A 26,344-nucleotide genomic window follows, 5' to 3' on the forward strand; every position below is an offset into this window, starting at 1 on the left:
ATTCAGCAATTTTAAGGTGAGTTCGGATTGGCTGTGGTGATTTCAGAAAAGACATGGAATCTCTCAGATTGCAGTTTTGGGAGAAAAACGCTCTGCTGACGATGATGATGCACAATCGTACCCTGAGAAGTTGAGGGAAATTTTATGGGCAGAGGGTTACTCGGAGGAACAGGTTAACAATGCAGACGAAACAGGAATTTATTATAAAGTGTTGCCCGATAAAACCCTGGCTGTCAGAACAGGTGAACGTAAGAAAGAAGGATATAAACGGACAAAAGATTGCCTTACTTTATTGTTTTGTGTGAATGCAACAGGCAAGCATAAAGTAAAACCATTGTGCATTGGAACGTCTCGCATGCCTCAGTGCTTTCATCACGTAAATGTGAATTTCCTGCCGTTTTCATACAAGAACTCCAAAAATTCCTGGATGACAAGAGAGATTTTTGAACAATGGTTCTTCACCGAATTTTCCGTTCTGTGTGAAAGCATTTGCGGGCAAAAAGCTTAGATGAAAAGGCCGTTCTTTTGCTAGACAACTGTCCAGCACATCCTCTGGCCAAAAAACTCAGAACCCGTGAAGGTAAAATACGGGTTGAATACTTACCTAAAAACATGACTTCCAAAATTCAGCCGCTTGATCAAGGTGTTATCGCCATTTTTAAGCAGCACTATCGAAGGATCTTGGTACGACAAATGATAGAAAGCGAGTTGCCTGTCACTGATTTTCTGAAGAAGTTGACTATAAAAGACTTCTTTTACATTGGCGGCAATTCCTGGAATTTAGTACGCGCTGAAATGGTAAACCACTGTTGGATGGTGGGACCAAGAGAGTCGTTTGGCCACCCGCTCCTGGAAGAAAATTAAGAAAGCAAATCACAGTCTGACGAGGAATTTGACTTCAAGGGATTTATGGAGGAGGAAGTTGGAAGAACAGACATGGAGTGGATGCAGGAGCTGTGCCAGCAACTGTCCGGGCTCGGGGTAACTGTTCTGCCATAAAATAACAAGTCCTGGATAAGAGGTGACGATGAAGCAGAAGAATTTTGTCCCGTTGCTGAAAGTCTAACGGATGACCAAATTCTTCAGGCAGTACGACCAAACAACATTCCAGAAGATGAAGAACTGGCCTTCACTGTGGAAGAAGAAGAGGAAGATGAAGTGGACATAGTTCCAACGTCAGCTGCGACCGTAGCTGGCTTAGAGACTGCTTTAAGATGGTTTGAGATGCAAGACGTTGAGCCTATAAAAATTATGCAGCTACGTAGTATTTTGCAGTTTGCTAAGCAGAAGCAGCACAGCAGCAAGAAGCAAAAGCAACTCACCGACTTTTTTAAGAAAAACTAGACTAGTTTATTATAATGTCTACTTTAAATCTCTAGTAAAGCAACACTTTTTTTTCTTGTTTGTTTCCTTCAAGTAGGAGTTTATTTTCTGGATGTGACATTTACTGTATACAGTAATTTCATTTTAACGTGGTCCCTGCTATAACGCGGTACTTGGCATGGATCCCAAATCCCGCGTTCTAGCGAGGGTCCGGTGTATTTCAGAGCATGCATTTGTAACGTTTAGAGTTCTATTGTCAAATAATTAACAAGTGCACTTGCATCTTTTTTCCCCAATTAAACTTCTATGTGGCAGGACACGTGCATTGGCAGCATGCCATTCATGAAGGAGAGCATCTGAAATGCACATTCACATCCTGATATCTGAGTGGACTCTAGCTGACCACATCAATGAGGGTGGATTTTGAATGGATTGGAAAATTATTACGTTTGTATAAAACTGCACAGAAAGAGCCTCTATTTGTACTAAGAGCAAGATACCTTCATTACACTCTGTAGAAGAACTGTCTTATTGTGGTCTGATCACACTGATCACACACAGTAGACTCATTGCTGCTACTTCTGATAACCTAAATGTTGCTGCTTCTGCAGACTCTGCACTTAGTACCACTGAAAACTGATGCAAGTTGGGCCACTGAGTTGTGTGTTTGGCTCTTTGGGGATGAATGCTGTGTGTCAGCTGGTAGGCTGGGTTAAATGGTCCAGCAAGTAAGAGAAAAACCAGCAGGTTTTTCTCTCTTAGGTACCATTCTTAGAATCCAAGGTACACAGCTCAAAAAAAAAAAAAAAAAGGATTTTACATAAACAAAAAAGCAAACAGAATGAACCCAGCTGGGGATACAACCCAGCCATCTAAAAACTGTGAAGCTCTGCCTCCTCAGAGGCCCCTCTATGCTCTTTAACTATTGCGGAACAACTTTCACAGAATTCCCTGGCTTTCGTCTGAGAGCCTGATTTGAACTTTCAGCCCCCATCGCTACTTCATTACTTTACCCTGTACCCCTGTGGGAGATCTAAACAGTAATGTATGGGGCCTCTGCACCGCTTCAGGGTGCTATAAAGATATGAACAATATTCATTAACCTTGTCACTTGTCAAAATATGAAAATATCATTAAAAGTCCTTCTGTGGCGGAGCTTATTCAATAATTCCATTTGTTCTATACTTTTGGGCTCCTGAAAGAGTGTCCTACTACTCCTGTACTTTACATAGACCAGGGAACACTGTAAAAAGGCTGTCATAAATATAAAGGGAAAGCTAACCACCTTTAAATCCCTCCTGGCCAGAGGAGAAAACCCTTTCACCTGTAAGGGGTTAAGAAGCTAAAGATAACCTCGCTGGCACCTGACCAAAATGACCAATGAGGAGACTTATCTTTGAAAACTCGTGGCGAACGGGGAAAGTCCCGGATGACTGGAAAAAGGCTAATGTAGTGCCAATCTTTAAAAAGGGGAAGAAGGAGGATCCTGGGAACTACAGGCCAGTCAGCCTCACCTCAGTCCCTGGAAAAATCATGGAGCAGGTCCTCAAAGAATCAATCTTGAAGCACTTGCATGAGAGGAAAGTGATCAGGAACAGCCAGCATGGATTCACCAAGGGAAGGTCATGCCTGACTAATCTAATCGCCTTTTTTGATGAGATTACTGGTTCTGTGGATGAAGGGAAAGCAGTGGATGTATTGTTTCTTGACTTTAGCAAAGCTTTTGACACGGTCTCCCACAGTATTCTTGTCAGCAAGTTAAGGAAGTATGGGCTGGATGAATGCACTATAAGGTGGGTAGAAAGCTGGCTAGATTGTCGGGCTCAACGGGTAGTGATCAATGGCTCCATGTCTAGTTGGCAGCCGGTATCAAGTGGAGTGCCCCAAGGGTTGGTCCTGGGGCTGGTTTTGTTCAATATCTTCATAAATGATCTGGAGGATGGTGTGGATTGCACTCTCAGCAAATTTGCGGATGGTACTAAACTGGGAGGAGTGGTAGATACGCTGGAGGGGAGGGATAGGATACAGAAGGACCTAGACAAATTGGAGGATTGGGCCAAAAGAAATCTGATGAGGTTCAATAAGGATAAGTGCAGGGTCCTGCACTTAGGACGGAAGAATCCAATGCACCGCTACAGACTAGGGGCCGAATGGCTAGGCAGCAGTTCTGCGGAAAAGGACCTAGGGGTGACAGTGGATGAGAAGCTGGGTATGAGTCAGCAGTGTGCCCTTGTTGCCAAGAAGGCCAATGGCATTTTGGGATGTATAAGTAGGGGCATAGCGAGCAGATCGAGGGACGTGATCGTTCCCCTCTATTCGACATTGGTGAGGCCTCATCTGGAGTACTGTGTCCAGTTTTGGGCCCCACACTACAAGAAGGATGTGGATAAATTGGAGAGAGTCCAGCGAAGGGCAACAAAAATGATTAGGGGTCTAGAACACATGACTTATGAGGAGAGGCTGAGGGAGCTGGGATTGTTTAGTCTGCAGAAGAGAAGAATGAGGGGGGATTTGATAGCTGCTTTCAACTACCTGAAAGGGGGTTCCAAAGAGGATGGCTCTAGACTGTTCTCAATGGTAGCAGATGACAGAACGAGGAGTAATGGTCTCAAGTTGCAGTGGGGGAGGTTTAGGTTGGATATTATGAAAAACTTTTTCACTATGAGGTTGGTGAAACACTGGAATGCGTTACCTAGGGAGGTGGTAGAATCTCCTTCCTTAGAGGTTTTTAAGGTCAGGCTTGACAAAGCCTTGGCTGGGATGATTTAACTGGGAATTGGTCCTGCTTCGAGCAGGGGGTTGGACTAGATGACCTTCTGGGGTCCCTTCCAACCCTGATATTCTATGATTCTATGAGACAAGATACTTTCAAAGCTGGAGTGTGGGGGGGAAACAAAGGGTTCTCTCTGTCTGTATGTTACTTTTGCTGGGACCAGAGCAGGAATGCAGGTCAGAACTCCTGTGAAGGGCTAATAAGCAATCTAGTTAGATTCTGTTTTGTTTAAATGGCTGATAAAATAAGTTGTGCTGAATGGAATGTCTATCCCTGTTTTTGTGTCTTTTTGTAACTTAAGGTTTTGCCTAAAGGGATTCTCTATGTTTTGAATCTGATTACCCTGTAAGGTATTTACCATCCTGATTTTATAGAGGTGATTCTTTTTCTTCAATTCAAATTCTTCTTTTAAGAACCTGATTGCTTTTTCATTGTTCTTAAGATCCAAGGGTTTGGGTCTGTGTTCACCGATGCAAATTGGTGAGGATTTTTATCAAGCCTTCCCTAGGAAAGGGGGTGCAGGGTTTGGGAGGATTATGAGGGGGGGAAGACGTTTCCAAGCAGGCTCTTTCCCTGTTATGTATTTGTTAGACGCTTGGTGGTGGCAGCAATAAAGTCCAGGGGCAAAAGGTAAAATAGTTTGTACCTTGAAGTTTTAACCTAAGCTGGTAAAAATAAGCTTAGGGGGTTTTTCATGCAGGTCCCCACATCTGTACCCTGGAGTTCAGAGTGGGGAAGGAACCTTGACAAAGGCTATCTAAGAAGCCAAACATAAATGTAGAGTGAAACTTCCATGCATTGGTCACAATAAGCGTATTTGGAGGGGAGGTAGAACATGCATCCCTGATATGGAAGAAACGGGTATTTTCTAAGAAATATAAAGAATTTTAATTGGGACATTTAAAACTAGATTACACAATACAATAGGAAATGTGCAGTAGGGGGAAATGGTGCATTGACAACGAGTTAAACTAGATGATTCAAGAGATTTTCCATCACTAATTTTTCTGAATCTAACCGGAATAGTTAGCTCAGGTTTAAAAAACAAAACAAAAAACACTGCCCCTTTATTGAGGAGTCATTGTCTGTGTTGGTTCTCTGCTACATCAATGTTGCTAGTGTATTCGTGTATATATGACACCTTTCAAGATCAATTAATTTATTATGTGAAATTTACTCCATAATGCTTCCAAACATTCTTGTATGAGTTATTGAAAGTTTAATGGCAAAGTACACTGAACCAGCCTGTTGGTTACTCTGATACAGACACAATCCAAACCAAAACACAAATGGAAAAATTGTATGTACTATCATCCTTTTCTCTCCCTTGACTTCTAGATACTGTCCCTTGTTTTACTGTTGCCCCAAGGGTTGGCCTGTCCAGACTAGTAATTCAAGTCATTGAGAACAGGGCCCTATTATAGGGTCAATTCTACTCTTGATGCTCTGGGGATTTACACAACTTTCTCATACATCGCACCAAAATAGATCCAGTATTTTGCTAGATAAGGCTTTGAAATGTGGTTTTGTTCTCAGTGCTTCTAAATGTTAACACACTTTTTTCATTATGTAGATTTATATAAAACTACAGATAAGTAATAAATATGTTAGCAAAATCATAATTAAATTAGTGAACTGGAACTTGCTATTGTATACAATCTGATTATCTTTTTTATCTAGGGTTTTTTCTTTGGCATAGTCACCACTTAGTAATTTGGTAGTAATAAAACGACTTCTTGAACCATTTTAAAAAAAAAACATTTCTATTCACAGGGTGTGTGACTCACTGCCGTGGAGTTTTCTCTTCACCGGTCAATCATATCTGCTTACACAAGCAGTCATGCAGTCAACAAAGAAGATATTTCTTTTTCCAGAGACAAAGAAATACTGCTTATAGTATAGTTCGGCCGGCTATAGTTTCTCTAGCTCACCCAGTTCCTAAGGTACTGTAATTTCTATTATCTGATCCTTTTTCCAGTCAGTATAAAGATTGACTGCACGAGTGATGAAGTACATTCATCCTCTGACAGCTGGGAGTTTGAATCATGGTCTTGTTACTTGATTTGGGATTTGAAATAGGAACAGTGGTGTGAGAAGTTTTCAGCTCCCTGCCATGCTAAACAGAGTGGTGTAAATACGCCATTAGGGAGTTTAAAATTGGCAGTTCTTCATATATTATGTTTGTTACTGTAACTGATCACCTTATAACATTTAACACTTTTAGATCCAAACCCCTTTGGCTACAGGCAGTGGTGGCATTAGGCATACGCAGCAATTGCGTAGCGTGCCAGGCAGCTTAGAGGTCCCTGATTTAGTTTTACCCCCAAAATACCATGCCTCTAATTTCATATGGAGTTTTTAACCAGTGTATTAGTATGTGTTGTGTTGGTGTATTTTTTGGTTTGCGAAAATAATGCAATTAGTATTTTTAGGGAGTGGGTGAAGGAGATAAGGGAGGTGGAAAAATATTCCTGCTTAGGGTCCACAGTGGTCTAGCAGCACCTCTGATAGAAGCAGATAGTTCCAGCTGAAGTCAACATGAGATGCACATGCTCATCTGAGGGCAAAATATTGCCCTTTCAATGTAAATTTCTAACACATTAAGTCTCAAACATTTACATCCTCCTGCAGTTTTGGTGATTCGGTGATTTCAGGCTTAGATGAAAGCATACATCAAAATGTCAGCCAGCTGCCCTGCTATGTAACTTATGAACTAACCTTTTCTGTCATTGACTAAATGTTGTTTTTTTGGAAAATACATTTTTTGTCTGCTTTTGAATCCATTAGGACTTTATTTAGAGCTGTTCTAACAGGTGTGCTATTGCCCTTTCCCTGTTTCTGCTTTAATTGTAGTATGTACTCTGGCTGTTTCATACCCTTTATTTAATGAAAATAATTTTGGATAATATTTTTATAGTGATGTTTATAAGTAGTTTTTTATTTCTTTTATAAGAAAGTAGATTTCTAGCACAAAATATAAAATATTTACATTTTCCTAAGGTGATAGTAAAAATTGAGGATGCTTACTATAGAGTTCTTAAGCCTAAAACATTATAGAAGCTTTGGATACACAATGAATATAGGATCAAGACCCTATATATTTTCAAAGATTAGAAAAATTGTTGTAGCACTTGTAGATATTTCTTTCAGGATGAATACAAAAAATAAACTGTCATGCTGAAAACTAATCTTCACAGGTTGCAATGCTCATCTTTAATAATCTGTTCATTTTTCATCTGCCTACAGAATTACAATTTAACTAGGATATAAGAATAATTTAGGAAATATCTAAATAATGCGGGAAACTTATTACAGGAATATATATTATTGGGGGGAAAGAGCATTTTTTCTACAGAATATCGCAGAAATAATATTTATATTAAAAATGGCATATGAATTTTACAGATTTTTGTAGGAAAGGAGAAATGGTGAGAAAAGGTAGACATAAATGTCTGCAGCTATACCATCTTGAGCTGCTATCTCATCATATCTCACAAGCTAAACAGTGTCAGGTCTAGGCAGTTATTGGATGAGTGTTCTCCAAGGGAAAACTCAGAGTGCTGCAGGGCATGGAGCTGGTAATTCAGGAGGTGGGATTTTTCCCTCCGATTTAGAAATAAATTAATGTCCTAGTATGGTGTGAACAGGTTCTGTGCTGCTGGTGGTGCTGTGTGTTTGAATGAGATGTAAACCTAAAGTCCTGATGGCTTGGGATCATTAAAGATCCTATGACACTTTCTGTAAGCATAGGGACGGCCAAACACCAGTTGGGGTAACTATAGTCTACCTACCTAAAGTCCCCCTTTAGAGTTAATTGGATACGCCATTCTTCTTCACTTCCTACACTAAAATGTTGTGTAGTCTTGCTGTGTGCTGTTTAAACAGCTTCTATGTAACTACCCTACAGCCTGGGTCCTATGTCCATTTAATCCTGTGTGCATTGTGGGCTTGATCCTGTTTCCACTGAAGTCAATTGTAAAACTCTTGCAATGACTTGAACGATGCAGGACCACCAGGCCCTTTGTGATGGGTAAAGTGATAATTATATATAGCTTGTAAATATTCTGGAATCCTTAGGAGGATGAAATGTGCTTGTATATATGTGTAAGATATTTTTTTGTTGTTACTATATATTCGTCTTAGAATTATAATGTTGTTGTTTTTTTTTAAATGGAAATAGAATTTTACATGCATGAGGCCTGAGACCTTTTCATGAAATAAAAATATATTATAGTTTTCCTTGAAAGACAATGAATTAGGACATGGTTGTACAGTTAGGTTATTGCTGATTATGTACTATATGTATCTTATGATTTTTAAAACAAACTTGGTATTTGTGGATAATCTAATCACTATAGCCAGATGTACATTTCTTAACCTGTGTATTATATATATTTATTTACATTAGCTTTAATAAAAAAATTAAATCTGTTAAAAAGAAATATGTGTGTGCAACATAATAGATATCAATGCGATTAAAAGACAAGGTGCGGGAGGTAATATCATTTATTAGACCAACTTCTGTTGGTGAGAGAGAGAACAGAAGTCGGTCCAATAAAAGATATTACCTCCCGCACCTTGTCTCTCATTCATATCTATTATGCTGCACATACATTTTTCTTTTTATAATACTATACATGCGTACCCAAATTCACCTTGTCTCTCTCATATCCTATGATTGATACGGCTACAACTACGCTTGAATGAGGCTGACAGCTAGAAATACTGAGGTTCTTAATCAGGAAAAACTCCCATTGAAGTTAATGGGAATTTTGTCTGAGTAAGAAGCTCAGGACTTTCCTGTACTACTGTACATATATTTGTTCAGTGAGAGTGTGTGTAATGGGCTTCTATATAAAATTTACCTTTGTTTAAAAATAAAATAATGAGCTTTTAAGTCTTCCTCTGATAGTTTTAAAGCTCACAGCTATTTGGACTGAAAGACTACTGCAATATCTTGAATTTCAGTACTGTAAGGTTAATGCACTATCTAAGTCAATAGTAACAGGCAATGTTAAGTTCAAAAGGACATTGGAAGAAATACTGAGGCAGCCTTGAGGGCTTGCCCTGATGGCTTAGGAAGGTCAGTACTATGACAGAAAGGGCAAACTGCCATGAAGCAGGAGGCACTTTCTGAGAAAATGATCCCATTGTCATGCTCAGTTTTCTGATCTTCATTTTCAATCCTTCTTCTCCAAGCACATAAAGAAGCCAGACTATGTGACGACAGGCATTGTACCAGACTGGGGAGACTACATAGAAATTAAGAATGAAGATCAGATTCAAGGGCTTCATCAGGCTTGTCAACTGGCCTGTCATATTCTACTTCTAGCTGGAAAGAGTTTAAAGGTAACAGTCACATGAAGTCCTGTAACAACTTGGATGCTTTCTGTGCTTTGTTTTTGTTTTTATTTAATGTACAGCTAACTTGCTATTAAATTACATACTGAATAAAGGGGGGGTATTAATTTTAATGTTTTTTTTGCTATATAAGATACGTGTTTAATTTCTTTTATCACTGAAATCTGTGTGGGGCGTGATTACATTTACTCATTGTTAGAAGTGTAATCCTTTTAGGTCTGCATTCTGACCTGCCAAGTTGCATGGGTTTGTCATAAGGCACATGGGATTCTATATGATTTTGTGACACAGCAAATCCTGTGATTCACACTTTCTGCTTTCCAGCTCTACATTTCCATAAATCTGACGGATTGGGCTGTTCCTTCCATTCTGCTGCTCCTTCTCCTCTGGCCAATTGATCAGACACGTCACAAACTACAGAACCACTGTTAAAGAATGCCACTGTAAAATTCCATGCACCTTGCCAGAGTGCACTGATAAGGAAAACTCTTGGTTTTCAGTAATGTTTTCTAGAGAACATTTTTGTGGGATGCCTCCCACATAATAAAGGGGAACCTCCTTAAAGTCTTTGGAGATGGAAAAATGCTTTGGTAGCTTCTCCCTTTCTTTAATGAATAACATACAAGATAGGGTGAAATATATTCTATAGTTAGTAGATATGTGTGTGGCGGTACAGAAAGGGTGTTCAGAGCATGTGGAGGTACAAAATGTATTTTATCAAAAAAAGACACTTAGAAAAGATTAATATTGCACAGTTAAGCACTCAAAAGTCAGAAAATGACAAAATTATGTACCCTTACCCCTCATGCATATGCATTATAATACAGTTTTTAATTACATACTATTTCTTTGATGACAATAAATAATATACTATTTTTCTGCAACCTTAAGTGGATGTGTAGCATTTGTTCATTATTTATACTCACATTAATTTCATCATTGTAATCTTCCTAAATATCTTTATTAATTTAAAATGTTTATATTACTACTCTTAGTTTAGTGCTTTCAACCTGAAAAATTTTGTCAGAATTCATCTAGTGTGCATTTGCTTTTCAACCATCAATACAGCTTTCCTTAGGGGTAGTTCAGGAGATGATGCAGCAAATAATAAAAGTAACTTAGACCTCGATCCTGCAAACACTTGTGGGTGTTTTTAACCTCTTCTATGTGAGTAATCCCATTGACTTCAGTGGAACAGCTCATATGTATGTTAAGCCCATGGATTAGTGTTTGCAGAATCAGGGACTTAGCGCCAAACTTACTTGGATTATAAATAACAGCAGTTTCTCACTGTTACTCTTTGATGTTGTGTGGTAATGTGTAGTGCTCTGTGTAAGTGTAGTTTATGGTGTACTTTTCATATTGATTATTCTTTTTTGCTAGAATGTACAAAGTAATAGGAGATGGCATGTATGTGTGGGTTACATTTTGTGGGGGGAGTATATTTTGAGAAATAGTATGTCACTATGTAAATTAAAGGCTATATTGTAATGCATACACACAGGGGACAGAGTTAAGGCTGAATGTATGGTCTTAACTTTGTAATTTCCTTACATTTTTGTGCTTAACCATGCAATCATAACATGTTCTTCACATTATATTTGATGGAATTTTGTAGTGTTTTTTGGAAAAAAATCAAATTCCACAATATGGAACTATGTGGCAAGAGACCACCAGAATACCCTATCCCAGGTAGCAGAAATGGTCCACCAGAGGATGCTGTTACTGCCCCTCAGACAGTATTTTCAATTAAAGCAAAATTGCCTGATGTGTGAAGTGGTGACAAAAGGCTCTTTGGAACACATAAGCCTCACTCCCATGCTACACAGGAGATCTGCCCACTGAATGGCCATGCACACGTGCCCAGGCACTTTTTGTGCACCACAGAAAGGAGCTGGGCACCAACGGGTACAGAAGGCCCATGCTGCGTGTGCGTCAAAAGTGTTATGCAGGTGACACAGGATGGGAACTATGGTCTGTGTTTGATCCAGTGGCCCTAGTATCTAATACAGTCTGTGTGCAGGGGCTGTGACTACGATTCCAGCACATAGATTGGAATAGTTGCTGTGGGATAGGGGAGCAACATAGCATCCTGCCCTTGTTGGGGGGGGCGGGGGGGAAGTAGGCAGTAGTTTTCACCTGACCAACCACAAGTTCATCATGAATGAAGTAAGGGGTCCACAACAGCCCTTATTCCTTGCATGCTATGTATGCTGCCTCATTCACCATGCACAATTGCTAAATCTTTCACTGCACCGCTAGGAAAGCCATATGAACACCTGCACCGCAGCCATCCTTTATTCCAAACGATACTAAAAAGTACTCAAAAATCGAAGTCACTGTAGTACATATGTGCGAAGTGTGATTTTCAAAGGCTTAAAACTCATTCAAATAAAAACTAATTTTCACAGGAACACTCCAAGGTACTTCTTCTCAATGAGGGAGGTTTCGCTACCAAATTTCAACTTTCACCTTGAACCATTTCAGAACTAAAGCTGATCCAAAAGAAAAGCTGGAATAATAATATTTAAAGTGTGTGGCATTTTTTCACAAGTCAAAAATGGCTAAACCATTTCTGTTAATCTTACAAAAAAATTCACCTTCAGAAAAGGATTGAGTATAGAAAATTTCAGTCAAAAAATGAGTGTTTCTGAGTATTGTAGGTCACTGAAATAAGGGTGCTAGAATGGAAATTCTAATGCAGATTTCACTGTTAAAGTCACTGCTGTGCCCACTGTAATGCAAACAGCTCCTGGGTATGAAACCAAATATTAAAATTATGTATAAATGAATTAAAATGGTTTCAAAAATAATTTGAAGGAAAAAATAATTGACAACAATATGACCGTAATCTTATTTGCAAGTCATAAGAATTAAGGATTTATCTACAAATGGCTGCAAATGTTTTAAAAGGTTGAAAGCATTAAATGCAATACTTGTAAATACAAATTGAAGCTTCTGTATTTTTATTTATGTAAGGGGGATGGAAAGAGAGAGGAAGGAAGTTTAAAAAAGCAGACACTTCTATAGCAGCTACTGAACAGAGAGGCCAATAGAAAATCGTGGCCTTGAGAAGGCAAATATAGATAAAGAAAGAAAGTAGACAGTATTTTCAGTTTTCTGGAAGCTTTTAAGTGCTCCCTTTACTGTATGCTTGATTTCTCTCTAAATAAAACATAATGTATCTATAAAGTGTATCAAACAGTTTAGTGTTTTGTATCAAAGCATTTGATTTGTATCATCCTAGATTTCACTGAAGTGCATGACTGTGATCACATTCAGTAAATAAAAGAAAATGTCTTCAATATTTTTTTTTCAGCACAATTTTTATTTTATATTTTAGGTTGGCATGACAACTGAAGAAATAGATTCCATTGTTCATCACGAAATAATCAGACAAAATGCCTATCCTTCACCTCTAGGCTATGGAGGTTTTCCCAAATCTGTTTGTACCTCTGTGAACAATGTGGTATGTCATGGTATTCCTGACAGGTATTCCCTTAATAACACACATTTTACCACTGCAAACAAAAATGTTATGTTAATGTTCATAATTTAGAGGTTAATATTAAACATGTTTCAGTTTACCTAAAAAACACCTATAAACCTATTGCAGCTGCATAGCATGCAACGATACTGTGGCGATGGGCACTTTGGGAGTTTGTTTAATAATAATAAAAACATAATCGACTGTTTGTCATGACACTCATAAATTGTGGTGTAATGCCTCCAGAGTTTAGAGTCTGAAAAAATACAGTACAGTAAATGCTTCTAATTTTTCAGCAAAATACATGTAGTTTAAGGAATTGAAGACATTTGAATTGATGTAAATTTTTATTATTAGCAATACACGAGGCTGCTCACAAAGTAAAATCAGCTCACTATAAATCAGAGAAATATGGTGGTGGATTTTCAGACACTGATAATGTTTTCTGTCAGTTGTTTGTCATTACATTATATTCATCTGTACTTGTTCTTTAAGTAGCAAGAGCTGAAGATTAGAAAAGGTTATTCCATTTGTCTCCATCCTCCTCCACCAAAAAATATCTTCTCCCCTCTCCATCCCCAGATTTGTGTGTGTGTGTGTGTCATTAGGTGTTTGTTCTTATATTCCCTTTGTTGAGAACTGTCTGTCACCATTATTTTTTTTTTGTCTGTTTATGTTTCAGTCGACCTCTTCAGGATGGAGACATTATCAACATTGATGTCACAGTGAGTAATTCATATAAAAAATAGTCTTTGATCAACTTTACAATTGCTAGTAGCAACAGGAAGAGCAGTAGATTGAAAATGTGGAATGCACAGATGGATGTGTGCTGTTTATTTCTAATCCAAGGCACAAGCAGCTGGTTTCCTTTTTTGTTTTTAACTCTGTGTTTATTCCAACTAGACCCAGGCCTGACTTGAATTTAGGGCTGGAATCAGATGCACTGAGATCAATGTTGGCCTAAGTGAAATGTCAGCCCAATCCTGCTATGTGTCATGTTTTTGAGAAGGTGTAATTGTTATTGATCCACTGTGTAGTTAACGCAGAGCACCACAGTACTGGGCAGCAGCTGAAGACAGATATGTATGAGATGAGCTAACATGAAGAAAGCCAGCATTTTTCCTTCACTCTGCCAAGATTGATCTTCTTCTTCCTGCTGATTTTGAGTGGGGCCTGTCATTATCTTACTCTGTCATTAGAGGCTACATTGGCCTGTGTATGTCAGTCTATTTGGACAGCAACTCTTTTGCTAGCAGTGTTCCCTACATTTATTAAAATCCCTGAAGGTAGTGTTGTGTTCCATTTCTGGTATAAGAGCCTTGAACCCTTTACTCACAAACAGATAGTGTGATATAACCATTGACTTAACATTTTCACAGAATGGTCACTTATACCATTTAAATAAAGGCTGACCAAATTAGCATTAGAACAAAAAAATATGGAAACAGAAAACCTAATTGTGATGCCCTTTGGTATTTTCATTTATTGAAATGGGGATTAATCATGTTTTGTGGTTCTTATTTTTGTCCCCAAGTGGTAAGTTTCCCCAAAGCTTTGGCAATTTATTTCTAGTGAATACACAACTGTATTCCTGAATTCTAAACATTACTTTACAATAATAAATGGTGTAGAATAAAGTAATGTTTTGTAAGGGAAAGTTTTTTAACCATTAAAGAATTTCCTGATACACTTATCTGTACCAATTGTTTGATATTGCTTACCATGGGCCAAATTCACCTCTGGCATAAGTGGGAGCAGCTCTAAAGTGCCATAACTCTGACCTCACATTTAAAGCTTTTTAGATAGCTCTTTACATTACATTTAGTCAACTTGAACTTTTGCCCCATTATACCATTCACTTGTGATCCTGTACTGGGTTTTTTAACTTATTTTACTGCATTCCACCTTACTCTACATTTTCTAGCTGTAGGTATTTGTTCTGTTTGATTTACATAGGATGATCGGTATTCTTCAAAATATATTTTTGGCCCAAATCCTTGACTGGTTTGAATTGATGTGGCTTCACTGACGTTAGTGAATTATGTCCATTGACAGCAGCTGAGAGGATCTGGCCTCTTCTTTCTTTAAATCAAATCTGGTTTAAAGTTAATTTTCCTTTTTTTTTGTATTGCCCCCAAAGACAACATTGACTCCTTAGATTAATAACGAAATTCACATTCATACAGGTATTTTCCACAGTGACTGTTCTAAGCATTTTTACACTCGTTTTTCTTTGCTTTCTCCACTCTTCTTTTCAAATAACATTTGATTAAATAAGAGGGATATTTTTTGAAAATACATTGAGTTTTTCTTCTGATTAACCTCATAAAACAAAGTAAATCTTGCAAGTATCCAAGAATATGACAGTTGTGGGAACAGCGCTCATGTGTCTTTGACTACCTATCTTTGGGTTTGTGTGTGTGTGTGTGTGTATATTTATCACTGAAAATAAACATTGTGTTTGGTAATTGTTCATTTCCAATATGTCTGAGGAAAAAATATTGCTTTGTAGTGTTTATAATTGACCTATTAGTTTATTTTTAATGAGAAAAACTGGGACATTTCACAGATGGAAACAATTATGGACATAACAGTACAGTTACAGTAGACATTCTACAATAATTTGTTTATGGCTGTGTACAGGATCTATAAAATGATTACATAATAATCTGCCAGCTAGCAAATGTAAATACTTCACAGTGAGTGCAAGTTATCTGGGAATAAAAAATTAAATGTATTTTACACAAGTGGGTTTGTGAAATGTCATAGATGAAATATAAAGGCATTTTATTGACTTAAATCATGTTGCCTTTAAATTTTCAAAAGAATTATGGAAAAAAAACATTGTGCTTCACCAACATACTACACAGCACTCAACCATCCGTTATCAAATATTGTGTCCTACGTCTTAGTTCGAGCGCTGGCTGTTATAGAGCTACCATATCTTACTTTCTGTTATGGTAATTTATTAATGTCAAAAATATGTAATTGTGGTAAGTGGGTTGTAGTAAACCCTAATTGTATTTAAGAAATTGTTTTGATAGTATTAGATGAGTCCTGCTTCATTAATTTAGGTGCCAATTCTCCAAGCCCTGAGTGCATGCAGTTCTTATTAAAGTCATGCAGAGCTTGCAGGATCAACTCTTCCCACCCCTACCCCCACCACCACCCCGACCCACCCCCCGTGTTCTATTACAATTGTGCTCCTTTTTCTGACATGGTAATGATCAGATTTTTTTACAGTTTGGTTTCTGATAGATTGAGAGTTGTTCTATTAAAAATGATCTGGTCCTATTAAAAGTGAACCTGCTAGAACAAAAACTGTCCTATAACATATAACAACATAATGAAAAGCTGCAGTGATGTTCTTAACTGGCAGAAAAAGGTGTATAACTAAGGGCTTGAGTCCACTCTCATTGTAGCCAGTGAGAGCAAGTGGGGCCTTTTTGTTGAAATTCAACTTTCATTATAACCCTGTTACCACTCACTCATAAGTATATCTAAAAAATGTTTCAAGTCTCAAGTTGAGTATAATATTTTTTTTGCAGAAAAGTGTGAGGAAAAATATCATTAGCTATTTTTTGAGTTTGGGAGTGGGCAAAGAATACCTGACCATTAAAAAAAGTGTCACAAACCTTCTTTCACAAATAGCTCACAAGTAGCAGAACGTTAAGCACTGAAGTGTGTTAGTCTCTGAAGAGTAGTTGCCCACTAAGTTTGAGAAAAAGATATTTTATAACACCAAAGTTATATGCAATTAAAATTGTCCTTTACACATTTCGAAAATTTCGAATAGTCTTTCAGTTACATTATTGCCTGAAGTACTGTGGAGCTGCAAAACCCTTTTTAATGCCACATTATAAGACTTCACAGTAAAAGAGCGGGGTTTTCCTGTGTTTGTAGAGAAATCTATAGGGTGCTGTAGTTCACAACCTATGTTGCTCCTGACGAACAGTTGCATAATTACATAGTCAAAAAGGTAGAGGTTTTGTGTATCTAACAGAATGCTGCATTTCTGTTGTAGGCAACTTCATAGTGCCAGAGCTACGTGTTTTCTTTTTTTAAATTAAACCATGGAAATTAAATCCAAAAACCTATGCTAATGCAATGTTACAGTTTGAAACTGGAGTTTAAAAAGTAATTAAGTGAAATGCGCACAACAACAGTGGCCCTGTACTGGGTTATACTAACAATTGATTTGACCTAAGTTTTTTATAGCTATGTTAGTTTACACACATTACATCTTTGTAGTAGTTTGGATTTCTAATCAGGCTGTTAAATGTACATTTTAAAATTCATTTTGGATGATATTCACTGTGGTGTGAGGAGCCAATAAAAGGTCTTCCCAGCCACCAACTCCAGGTGTAAGGACGGTCTCAGCACCCACTGTATGCCATGAATAGGGTCTCTGCACCGCCTAAGCCAGTGTGTAGGAAGGCGTTGAGGTCAGAGAAGCCATGGGATCTGCAATTATGTCAATCCAGTGGCACCACCATACACTATATAGGCAGATGGCATGGATAAGCAGCTGCAGCAGCTACTATCCTAGCCCACAGGGTGATGTTGTATCTCTGGGAGGGCTGTGCTGCACCCCTGCACCCTGGCCCTGTTTTGGGAAGTGGTTTTCATCCTCCTCAGACCCACTCCCACCTCTTGCACATCTTTGACATAAAGGTCAATTACTCTAAGGGCTGGTCTTCACTACAGGGAGATCATGCTGCTGCAATCAATGCAGCAGGGGTCGATTTAGTGGGTCTAGTGAAGACCAGCTAAATTGATGGCAGAGCGCTCTCCGGTTGACCCTAGTATTCCAGCTTCCTGAGAAGATTAAGGTAAATCGACGAGAGCAACGCAATGAAGACACCATGGTAAGTCGACCTAAGCTACGTCGACTACAGCTACGTTATTTACGTAGCTGGAGTAGCAAAACTTAGTTCGACTTACTCCGGTAGTGAAGACAAGACCTAACTTCCTGTAGATTAAATGAATTTAATTGTTTGTGTATTTAGGGCTCTTAGAACGTTCCAGTTTTGCATTTCCAGTATTTGTTCAAATGTTCAGCCCTAGACATAAAATTGAAGGGTTTTACATATAATTTATCATTACAGTTGTACCTCAAAGTTGCATTTTTAGGTCTAATTTCTAATCTTTTATTTCCTCTACCTTATTTTTGCAAATTGAGCTTGAAGGCAACCTAAAAGAAAACCTTAAAATAAATAGGATTAATTTAACTAACAGGAGATCTGTTTCTGAATGTAAAACAAGAAAATGTCTTTACATTTCTACATGTGTTTAGGTATATTACAATGGCTACCATGGTGACACTTCTGAAACATTTTTGGTGGGCAATGTGGATAAATCTGGTCAAAAGTTAGTGGAGGTTGCCAGGAAATGTAGAGATGAAGCAATTGCAGCTTGCAGACCAGGGGCTCCCTTCTCTGTAATTGGAAACACAATCAGGTAAGCCTTATACTGACAAGTAAAGGGAGGGCTGGCAAGTGGGACAAAGGTTATTGGTGGTTTGGTATAAAGCTGATGACATGTTTTATGATTCAGAACCATCATTTCAGTCTGATATCAGTATGTGAACTGCCAGGCTATAATGTTGTTCCTTGGATAAGAAAGATTTAAAAAAGTGAATTACACTGGGATCAGCAAAGATACCTGTAGAAAGACTCAAAGATATTTATCAGACTGCTGTGGTTTTAGATTAAGAGGTGTGATTTGTAGTGTTTTACATCCCCTTTTTTTTATTATTATTTTTACCTGAAACGTCACATCTTTAATAGAATCACTGTAAGAAGATGAAAAACCTGCATTCCTTTTGTTGTATAGCAAATAACGTTATAAAGGAATTAGTCAAAATCAATAAGTCACTTTGTTAAAAAGTACAAAAATATTTAGCTCAGGAAATTCTTACCTTTCAAACCAGAGTGCATGCAAATATCATAAGGAAAGAGCACCCTCTTGAAGAAGTTTTCCTATTTTGCATTTGTTCTTTTATATAAAAGTAATCTTTGCTTTTGTTCTTGTTGGTTTGAATTAAAATATGTCACTATTTCCTGAATGTATCCATTTCTTTGATTTTTTTTAAACAATTTTTTTTTAAATAAACACGTCATATACATTTTCCTTAACAGGTACCTCACTGGTACTTTTGTGAATATTAATGGATATGACAAACTATTGCATGCATTCTGATTGCTTAAAAGCTGCAAGGCTTAGTCACTTTGAAAAGATACTGCCTTTTTTTCTTTGTAAATCTTCAAATACTTTAAGGGGGAAAAAAGAGAGAGGCAAAATATCAGTTAGATGTATTTATAGCTTTAAAAATATTGTAACAGAGTCTGAATCGAACTTTAGTAAAACCTCTTTGGGTTATGTCTGAGAAGCCTTTATTGAAGACTTTGTAGAAAATTGTGTTTTTGACAGTTTTAAATTATAGGCTAACTAGCCTGGGGAAAAAGGATAGTGTCTTTTTGTTCTTTCATAGGAAATGTTGAATCAGACCCCTACTGGGAAAAGAAATTTAATGCATATCTCACTATCTTACTGTCCATGAATATAATAGAAGTGAATTCAAAATGTAGTTTTATTTTTGCAAATGGGATGAGTCGATAGAGGCACCTCATATTTTTGAACACCTAGGGTTCAACAGATTTACTGGTGGTGCTCTTGCATTTTAACAAAATTTATTCTTGAGTAGAAGGGGGCACAGAACACTAGATTCTTATTCAAGCATTCTATCGAGCTCTGCATTCATGGCTGTGTCTAAAGGGCATGTCAGCCTTTGATTCTCTCTGAGAGGTAATTATCCTTTTCCTGTCACGGAACAACAAATGATAGCTAACTACAGAGGCACATTTGCAGTAGTCACATTCATCAACTGCAGAAAAAAATTCAATTTAATTGTGCAACACAGCTGCACATAGGCTTTTTGAGCATTTCTGTTGTTCTCACTGTCTTGCTATTCCTCCCTCCAGATCTATTTTTTAAACTTTTTTTTCTGGTTATTTTTTTCCCCCTTTTTGTCTCTTCTTCCATTTTTACTCTCTGTACTTTCTTGTTAAAGTAATTTTCCTTTGTGGCTCTCATTCTTTTTTCCCCATTGAAGGCTATGAATGTAGAAAATTATCACAATTACTCATATAATTGAGCCTCTTTGTAGCAAGTGCAACTCCAGTAGCCTTTCTCCATCATGAAAATGGTTTCATTATAGGGTTTTTCATATTCTCTGACACCATCTACACAGAGGAACAGGCGTGCAGATGAGATGTACTAGGAACAGGGTAGATCAGTAAGGTCACAGTAGGAATAATTAGCTCTGCTATGGAAAGAGCATCTAGGCCTTTTACTGCTACATAAATGTACTGTCCGTGGCTTTTAGTCACAAAAAAACTTACTAACAAATGGAGCTCCCGCCTACTACTTTGAAAAAAAGATTTGTATCAACACTACAATTTTCCATCATTAAGACTAATAACACAGAGCCTAGTATACATCAAGGGGAATAAAAAGAAAAATCTCACATTCAAGTGGCGGCTGGGTGCTGACCTTTGTTCCCTTTTTTTGTGTTCAACTTAACTCTTCACAAAAAAGAGCCACACGCCACACCAACATGCAGGTGAACTCCAGCTAGTGCTAGCAAAGCATGGCATTCAGTTGGAAAATCTGATAAATCTCCATGCAAGATAATGCATTTCATTACAGATTCACTACATTAATTCTAGCTATATTAAAAAAACAAAAAAAAACAAAAAACAAAACAGGAGCAGAATTGAAAGTGACATTGGATTTTCACTGTGTTGATGAAGAGGTCAGTTTTCTCACAGAGTGTAAATATGTATGCAAAGGCTCCACTGAAAAGCAAATTAATCAGAACTAGTGCTTGTTCAAAACTGCGTACAAAATAACAGATCGTGAACTTTTTTTTAAAAGATTTTATTGTGCACGCTATTTTAATGTTCTGTTTTGTTTAAAACTACTCTAACATTAACTCTGATGAAGGAATGTCCTGATGTGTTGAATCATCATTTTCTGTATATTTGTCATTTTACATTTACGTATGCAGTAAAAATCTTAGTTCAGTGGAAAAATATATAATATAAATACCTGTAAGCAAACACCTAAAGCTAGAAGTGTTCAGACCCATCAAAGTGGAATATATAGTATATAGTAGCTCTTCAGTGTCATCAGGTGGAACTTACAAATAAAAACATTACATGAATGGATCAATTTCCTTTGCCTAGCAAATTGCTAATCCTTTGCTAAGCTTCCTGTTAAATTGATGACAAAGGTCTCATCGACTTCAGAGGAAGCAGGATTGGGCCCTCATGTTCTATTTTCTTATACCCTTTGAGATGCTTTTCTTTAAGATTAAATATAGTTTGAATTATAGTCTTTATACATGTATACAGTGTAGTTGTTATGTAGTGAGTTTAGATATGTGAAAGTGTTATGAATATATTGATCCAAACAATGCAAATGTGGCATAGTTAAATAAACCAGTTTCAAACTCATAGGAAAAAATTGCAGCGATGAAAGTATTAATAAATGTTTTTTAAATGTTTAACTCATAAGTATATGTTTTGATATTAATTTAGAACAATATAAAGCAGATTTAAAAAAATCTGTTTCTATCAGATTATGCACATTTAAACAATAAGTGGCTCAGGCAAAATAAGTCATTTTAATGTCATCTGTGATAGATTTTCCTTGACAGCTACTGTAAATTACAATTACACTGCTTCTCTCTACACTTGAAAGTAAGCATTGCAATAAATTATCTTTTATTTCAATCCATCATGTCTGCTTTTCAGAAACAGAGAACCTCAAATAAAAGTTCAACACTATTGTAAGAAAAATACAGTAATTTGTGTTCCAGTTTGAAACCAAAATGTACCTTTCTTTCAAAAAACAATTGTTGGCTTTCAAAAATATTACTAATTATACTTCAACATTCGTTGTCATTAAAGGGAATCCCTGAACTTGTGCATTCCCTCAATCTAAGATTACTACTTAAAAGAAAAATACCTTTAGAAGCGTGCAGTTGGATTTTGTAATTTACCAAATGAGGTTATACTGTAGCATTCAAAATAAATATTTTATTCATGAGCAAATATGATTTAAACTAGTGATGTCTCTTTAAGAACGTGCAAAAAATAGTAATGTCATTCAATAACCATAATTTACAAATAATAATATAAAGAAAAATGTGATTTTTTTTAAATTCTAAGGTGCATTATGCTTTCATATTACTCCCTACGAAAGAATTATTTTCATAGCTTTGATATTCTTGTCCCTGTTTGCAGAGCAGTTTTCCTGCCTCATCAGTGTGGGTCAGATCTATTTAGTAATTTTAGTCTGTTGTTGTTGTTGCTGCTGCTCTTTAACACCATTTCAGTTAAGTTTTAATTTTTTTGTAAGGAAACTGGAATCTACAATTAGAGGGTCAGATTCACTAGTAGCCTTCAACTGCTTTATGAAGCAGCCTTAACCTGTCTTAACTGGCTAGTTAACAGCTGCTTTGTGTCACCAGAGCACGGAGTAAAGCAGCTAGAGTGTACCACTATAAATGCTTACAATGGGATTTGTTTCAGTTGTGTTTCTTGGGTGATTGCTTAGTGCATTGGGCCAGATCTGCCCTCCTGTGGAAAAACCTTCAAGAGAGGGTGAAAGAAACTGCCAAGTTCTCCCCATTTTGGCAAGGGATGGGATTTGCCATAGATCCCTCTTGATCTCCCAGGACCTTAGGGGATCTGCTAGAGGCACAGGACCAGCTGTACGAGGGATCTGTGCCACCACATTGGCACTGGAGCCCCTGAGTCTGCTCTGCAACTTCCTGGTAGGAGGGCTCTGGGGCTTACCTCAGCCACCTCTGCCCCAGAAGACCTTTGAGAGAGGTTCTACAGCATCAAGAGATAGCATTGTAGAGAATCCAGTCCTGCCTCTAGTTGCCTGTAGCTTTTCTGCGGCTTACCTGTAGGGTTTGTGGAGGGATGATGTGTATCTGCCTATTGTCCCATCCTTCTGTATGGATTCCTCTGTTCACAGAAGGCTGTCCATAGTTTGGGCGACTCTGGGAAGATGATGCTCTGGTGGTGGCTGATGTCCCACTTTCCCCTACCGCTCATAGGAAGGGTGATATCTGAGTGCAAATGGTTGTATGTAGGCATTTGGGAGGGAGGATCTGACCCATAGTGAGCAGTCCTGAGTTCTGCTTACAGTTCTCTACTTACTGGCTGTGTGACCTTGCTTTAGATATTTAACCTCTCTTTGCCATTTGTAAAACAGGTATAATACCCAGGGTCCTGTGCACTCTGCAGCACACTGGGATAAATTTCATGGCAACCACCAGACTAAAGTCTGCTGCAACATTGAATTACTGTGTTGTCACTCCTGTCCTTCCTACTCCCTAACACAGCAATGGCTCGTAGCTGAAAATACTCACTGAGGTAAAACTTGTCAATAGTTATTTTCAATAGGGATTATTTTGAAGAACGTGTTTTTTCTCTGTGCTCTCCAGGCAACCTGGCTCTGCTCCCCAGCCCTCATTCCGCCATGTTATCCCAGTAGCCAGACTCAGGACCTTTTTCCCCTTGTGTGACCCAAGGGACGGGAGAACTTATACAGCTCATCTCCTTGGCAACCAGGGCCTCAGCACCAGGGATGTACTTCCGGCAGCCTGGCTCACCAGTTATATTTTCAGCTACCTCCACTGCCTGACTTCAAGTTGGACTTCACCTCTGGCTCCTTGATCTGTTGCCCAGTGCCATGGAACGGTGGCAGAAGCATGCACCGTTGTCTGATAAACAACTTCTTCTGGAGAAAGCTGGAGAGAGAGTGAGGCTAGTGCAGGCAAATCCTGGTAGGGCAGGGAGCCAAACAACAAAACATTGAGTCCCAGGCTGCAGCAAATGGTGAATTCCATGCCAAAAATGCTGAATTCCATGGTATCTTGACGAAGAATCCCAAATTCCACAGCCCCAGCATCACAAAGCCCACAGGGCCCTGACTGAGGTGGGCACCTCTCTGAGCGATGTTTCAAGCTCTCTACTGACTCAGGAAGACATCACTGGATCAGTTTACAGTCAGTTCATATTTACAAGGTTACCTCTGCACTATCAGGACTAAAAGCAATTTTTTAAAAAATGAATGAAGGGATTTTGGAGCACAGTTTGTTAGCAAAACCTTAACTCCATGAATGTGGAACTGAGGAATACACAGGACCCTGAAGATCTTCCCTCACAGGTGTTAACACTTGTAGTATTTTAAAATTCTCGGATGTGAGGTGCTACCATATGTAAGTGTAAATATTAGAAAGAGGTTGAAAGTGACTGAATTTCATACCTACAGCTTTTTTCTCCACAGATGTTCTGTACAACAATGCAGGTTCATATGATACATTACATTTTATGTAAAGAACATCCATACTCTGCACCGTTTATGGGTGAAGAGGGAAGGTCAGTTGAGTACTTCAGTGCAGATGTCAAATACATATGAGCACAAAGATTCCTATTTTGATCAGACTGTAATAGCATAAGTAGTGATGCTAATAGAGTTGTTTTCATGCTCTTGAGCAAGGAAGAGGCAGAATTAATCAATGCAGTGCACAAGAACTACTTTCATTGTATGAGGAAGAAAAACTGTCTCAACCTTGTCTTCTCATGATGATGACCATGTTGCTCCTACTTTTGATGCCTCAAAGCAACTGCTGTTGCTTCTAAAGTCTTGGTGTTGAACATTATTCTCTCAGTGGCTAGTTGAATGGTGCACACTGGAGCTTTCCATGCCAAGATAAGAATAATTAGTTTTGGTACTTAGAGGACGTACCTCCTAGATAGAAGACGAGTTTTGAAAAGACATCCTATAGCAAAGTTGTAAGCCTAAAAAAATGACCCTGGGGTCTATCAACCTCTTTGAATGGTATCAGAGGGGGACAGGCAAAACTGAATAGTGAATGGGTTTGCTTTTGCACTGGCCAACATACTTTAAGAAAAATAGAGGTGGAACAAAAGCTTGCCAAATGTTGCATAAATAGTCTTCCACTCCTCTCCTCCCCTAGGGTAATTGTTTAAGAATATTTCATTGTTACATGAAGTGTTGCTTGTGTTGCACTAATTCTGGTTTTCTACAACTCACATCATTTCACATTTTGTTCTTTATATGTTAGTGAATAAACTGTAATTTTCTAATTCCTCTCCACATCCATTGCTTCCTCCTTGACCTTTACTATCATCATATCCAAGATGCATCCTATTTGGCTTTTCCATCTCTAACTTACATTATTTTTTTAATGTTATTTAAATTGTGTACTTCATGGGATAAAAATCCCAGCAGAATGGAGCCCAAGATCTTGTACCATTACTAGCCGTTTATGCCAATAATTAGGAGAGTCTTAAAGAAGTTGGGGATATCTTAAACTGAGGACCTTGTTTCCCTTCAAAGTCAAATGAAGTACTATCAAACATGCTTGTTAGCTTGGAAGGCAGGTACTAGATAACATATGGAACCTTTTCAAGCATCCATTTTAGATCTGAGCTTTGTAACATTATTAACTACCACTGACCTGATTCTCCACCCTGTTAACACTTGTTTTACAGCAGCATTACACCATTTACTTCAGTTGTAGCAACGGTAAATTCTTGGCCTGTGATGCACAAAGGTGTAAATATCCCGGCTTCTGTAGGAAATCATTTAGCAGTGTGTTTAAGTACTTACCTTTCATATTGACAGAAACAACCAGGTCCACTGGATTTGAAACCAACAAATTCCGCTTTTCTGTGTTTTAGGTGACATTTTTTAAGTGTAAAACTAATCCTTTGTTCTTTACAGTACTCCTGTGTGGTTTTAGAAATTGGATGGAAGTGATATGGATGAGCACAGCTGCCATCATGGCCGATCTCAAATTAATAAGATAAAGACTTATTTGTAGGTCTAAGATAATGCTGATACATACAGTAGTAATTTGACTTTCCCAGTAACTCAGGCTGGTGATTGTAAAGGCTCTGCTTGTGGTTCTGAATCTAATCTTTAAAGCTTTGAAAGCACAGCTACCTAACAAGACCCTCTCTCTCTCTCTGCAAATAGCAGTGAGCGGATGGAAATCTATAGCCCTAGGCTGAAACTTTTGGGGACTGGGGTAGGACATTCTTGAGGAAGGGCCCTTAGCTATAGAACTGTATGCCTCCCGAGAACAGGTTCATCCCAAATTTCTCATATTTTGGATGCAATGTAAAACTTCGCACAGGCCTTCCCTAAACAGATAATGGTGACTGCAGAATAGCCTAGAAGTTTCTGTTCTGAAAGACAACCACACGGAACAAGCCTATATTAGAAAGGCATAGAGAGGAGCTGAGTGATCTGGCCCTCTTTCAGCTCTTACTGATGTTCTGGTGCCC

General features: G+C 38.1%; 1 protein-coding gene across 3 annotated transcripts in view; it reads left to right on the plus strand.

Annotated features, from left to right (window-relative positions):
- The window catches only part of METAP1D (methionyl aminopeptidase type 1D, mitochondrial), a 73,464-nt gene that overhangs the window by 41,093 nt on the left and 6,027 nt on the right, over positions 1-26,344 (plus strand). Inside the window, exons 2-7 of one of the 3 annotated variants that reach the window (XM_077829745.1) lie at positions 5,870-6,039; positions 9,296-9,445; positions 12,801-12,949; positions 13,627-13,669; positions 18,241-18,404; positions 23,470-25,138. In XM_077829745.1, coding sequence (XP_077685871.1) covers positions 5,870-6,039; positions 9,296-9,445; positions 12,801-12,949; positions 13,627-13,669; positions 18,241-18,404; positions 23,470-23,701 — 908 coding nt within the window. In that variant the 3' untranslated portion in view covers positions 23,702-25,138. Of the gene's footprint in view, positions 1-5,869; positions 6,040-9,295; positions 9,446-12,800; positions 12,950-13,626; positions 13,670-18,240; positions 18,405-23,469; positions 25,139-26,344 lie in introns of those variants that run through there. The other 2 variants (XM_077829744.1, XM_077829746.1) reach the window with 2 other exon arrangements.

The sequence above is a fragment of the Eretmochelys imbricata genome, chromosome 11, assembly GCF_965152235.1.
Source record: "Eretmochelys imbricata isolate rEreImb1 chromosome 11, rEreImb1.hap1, whole genome shotgun sequence".
Taxonomy (NCBI): Eukaryota; Metazoa; Chordata; order Testudines; family Cheloniidae; genus Eretmochelys; species Eretmochelys imbricata.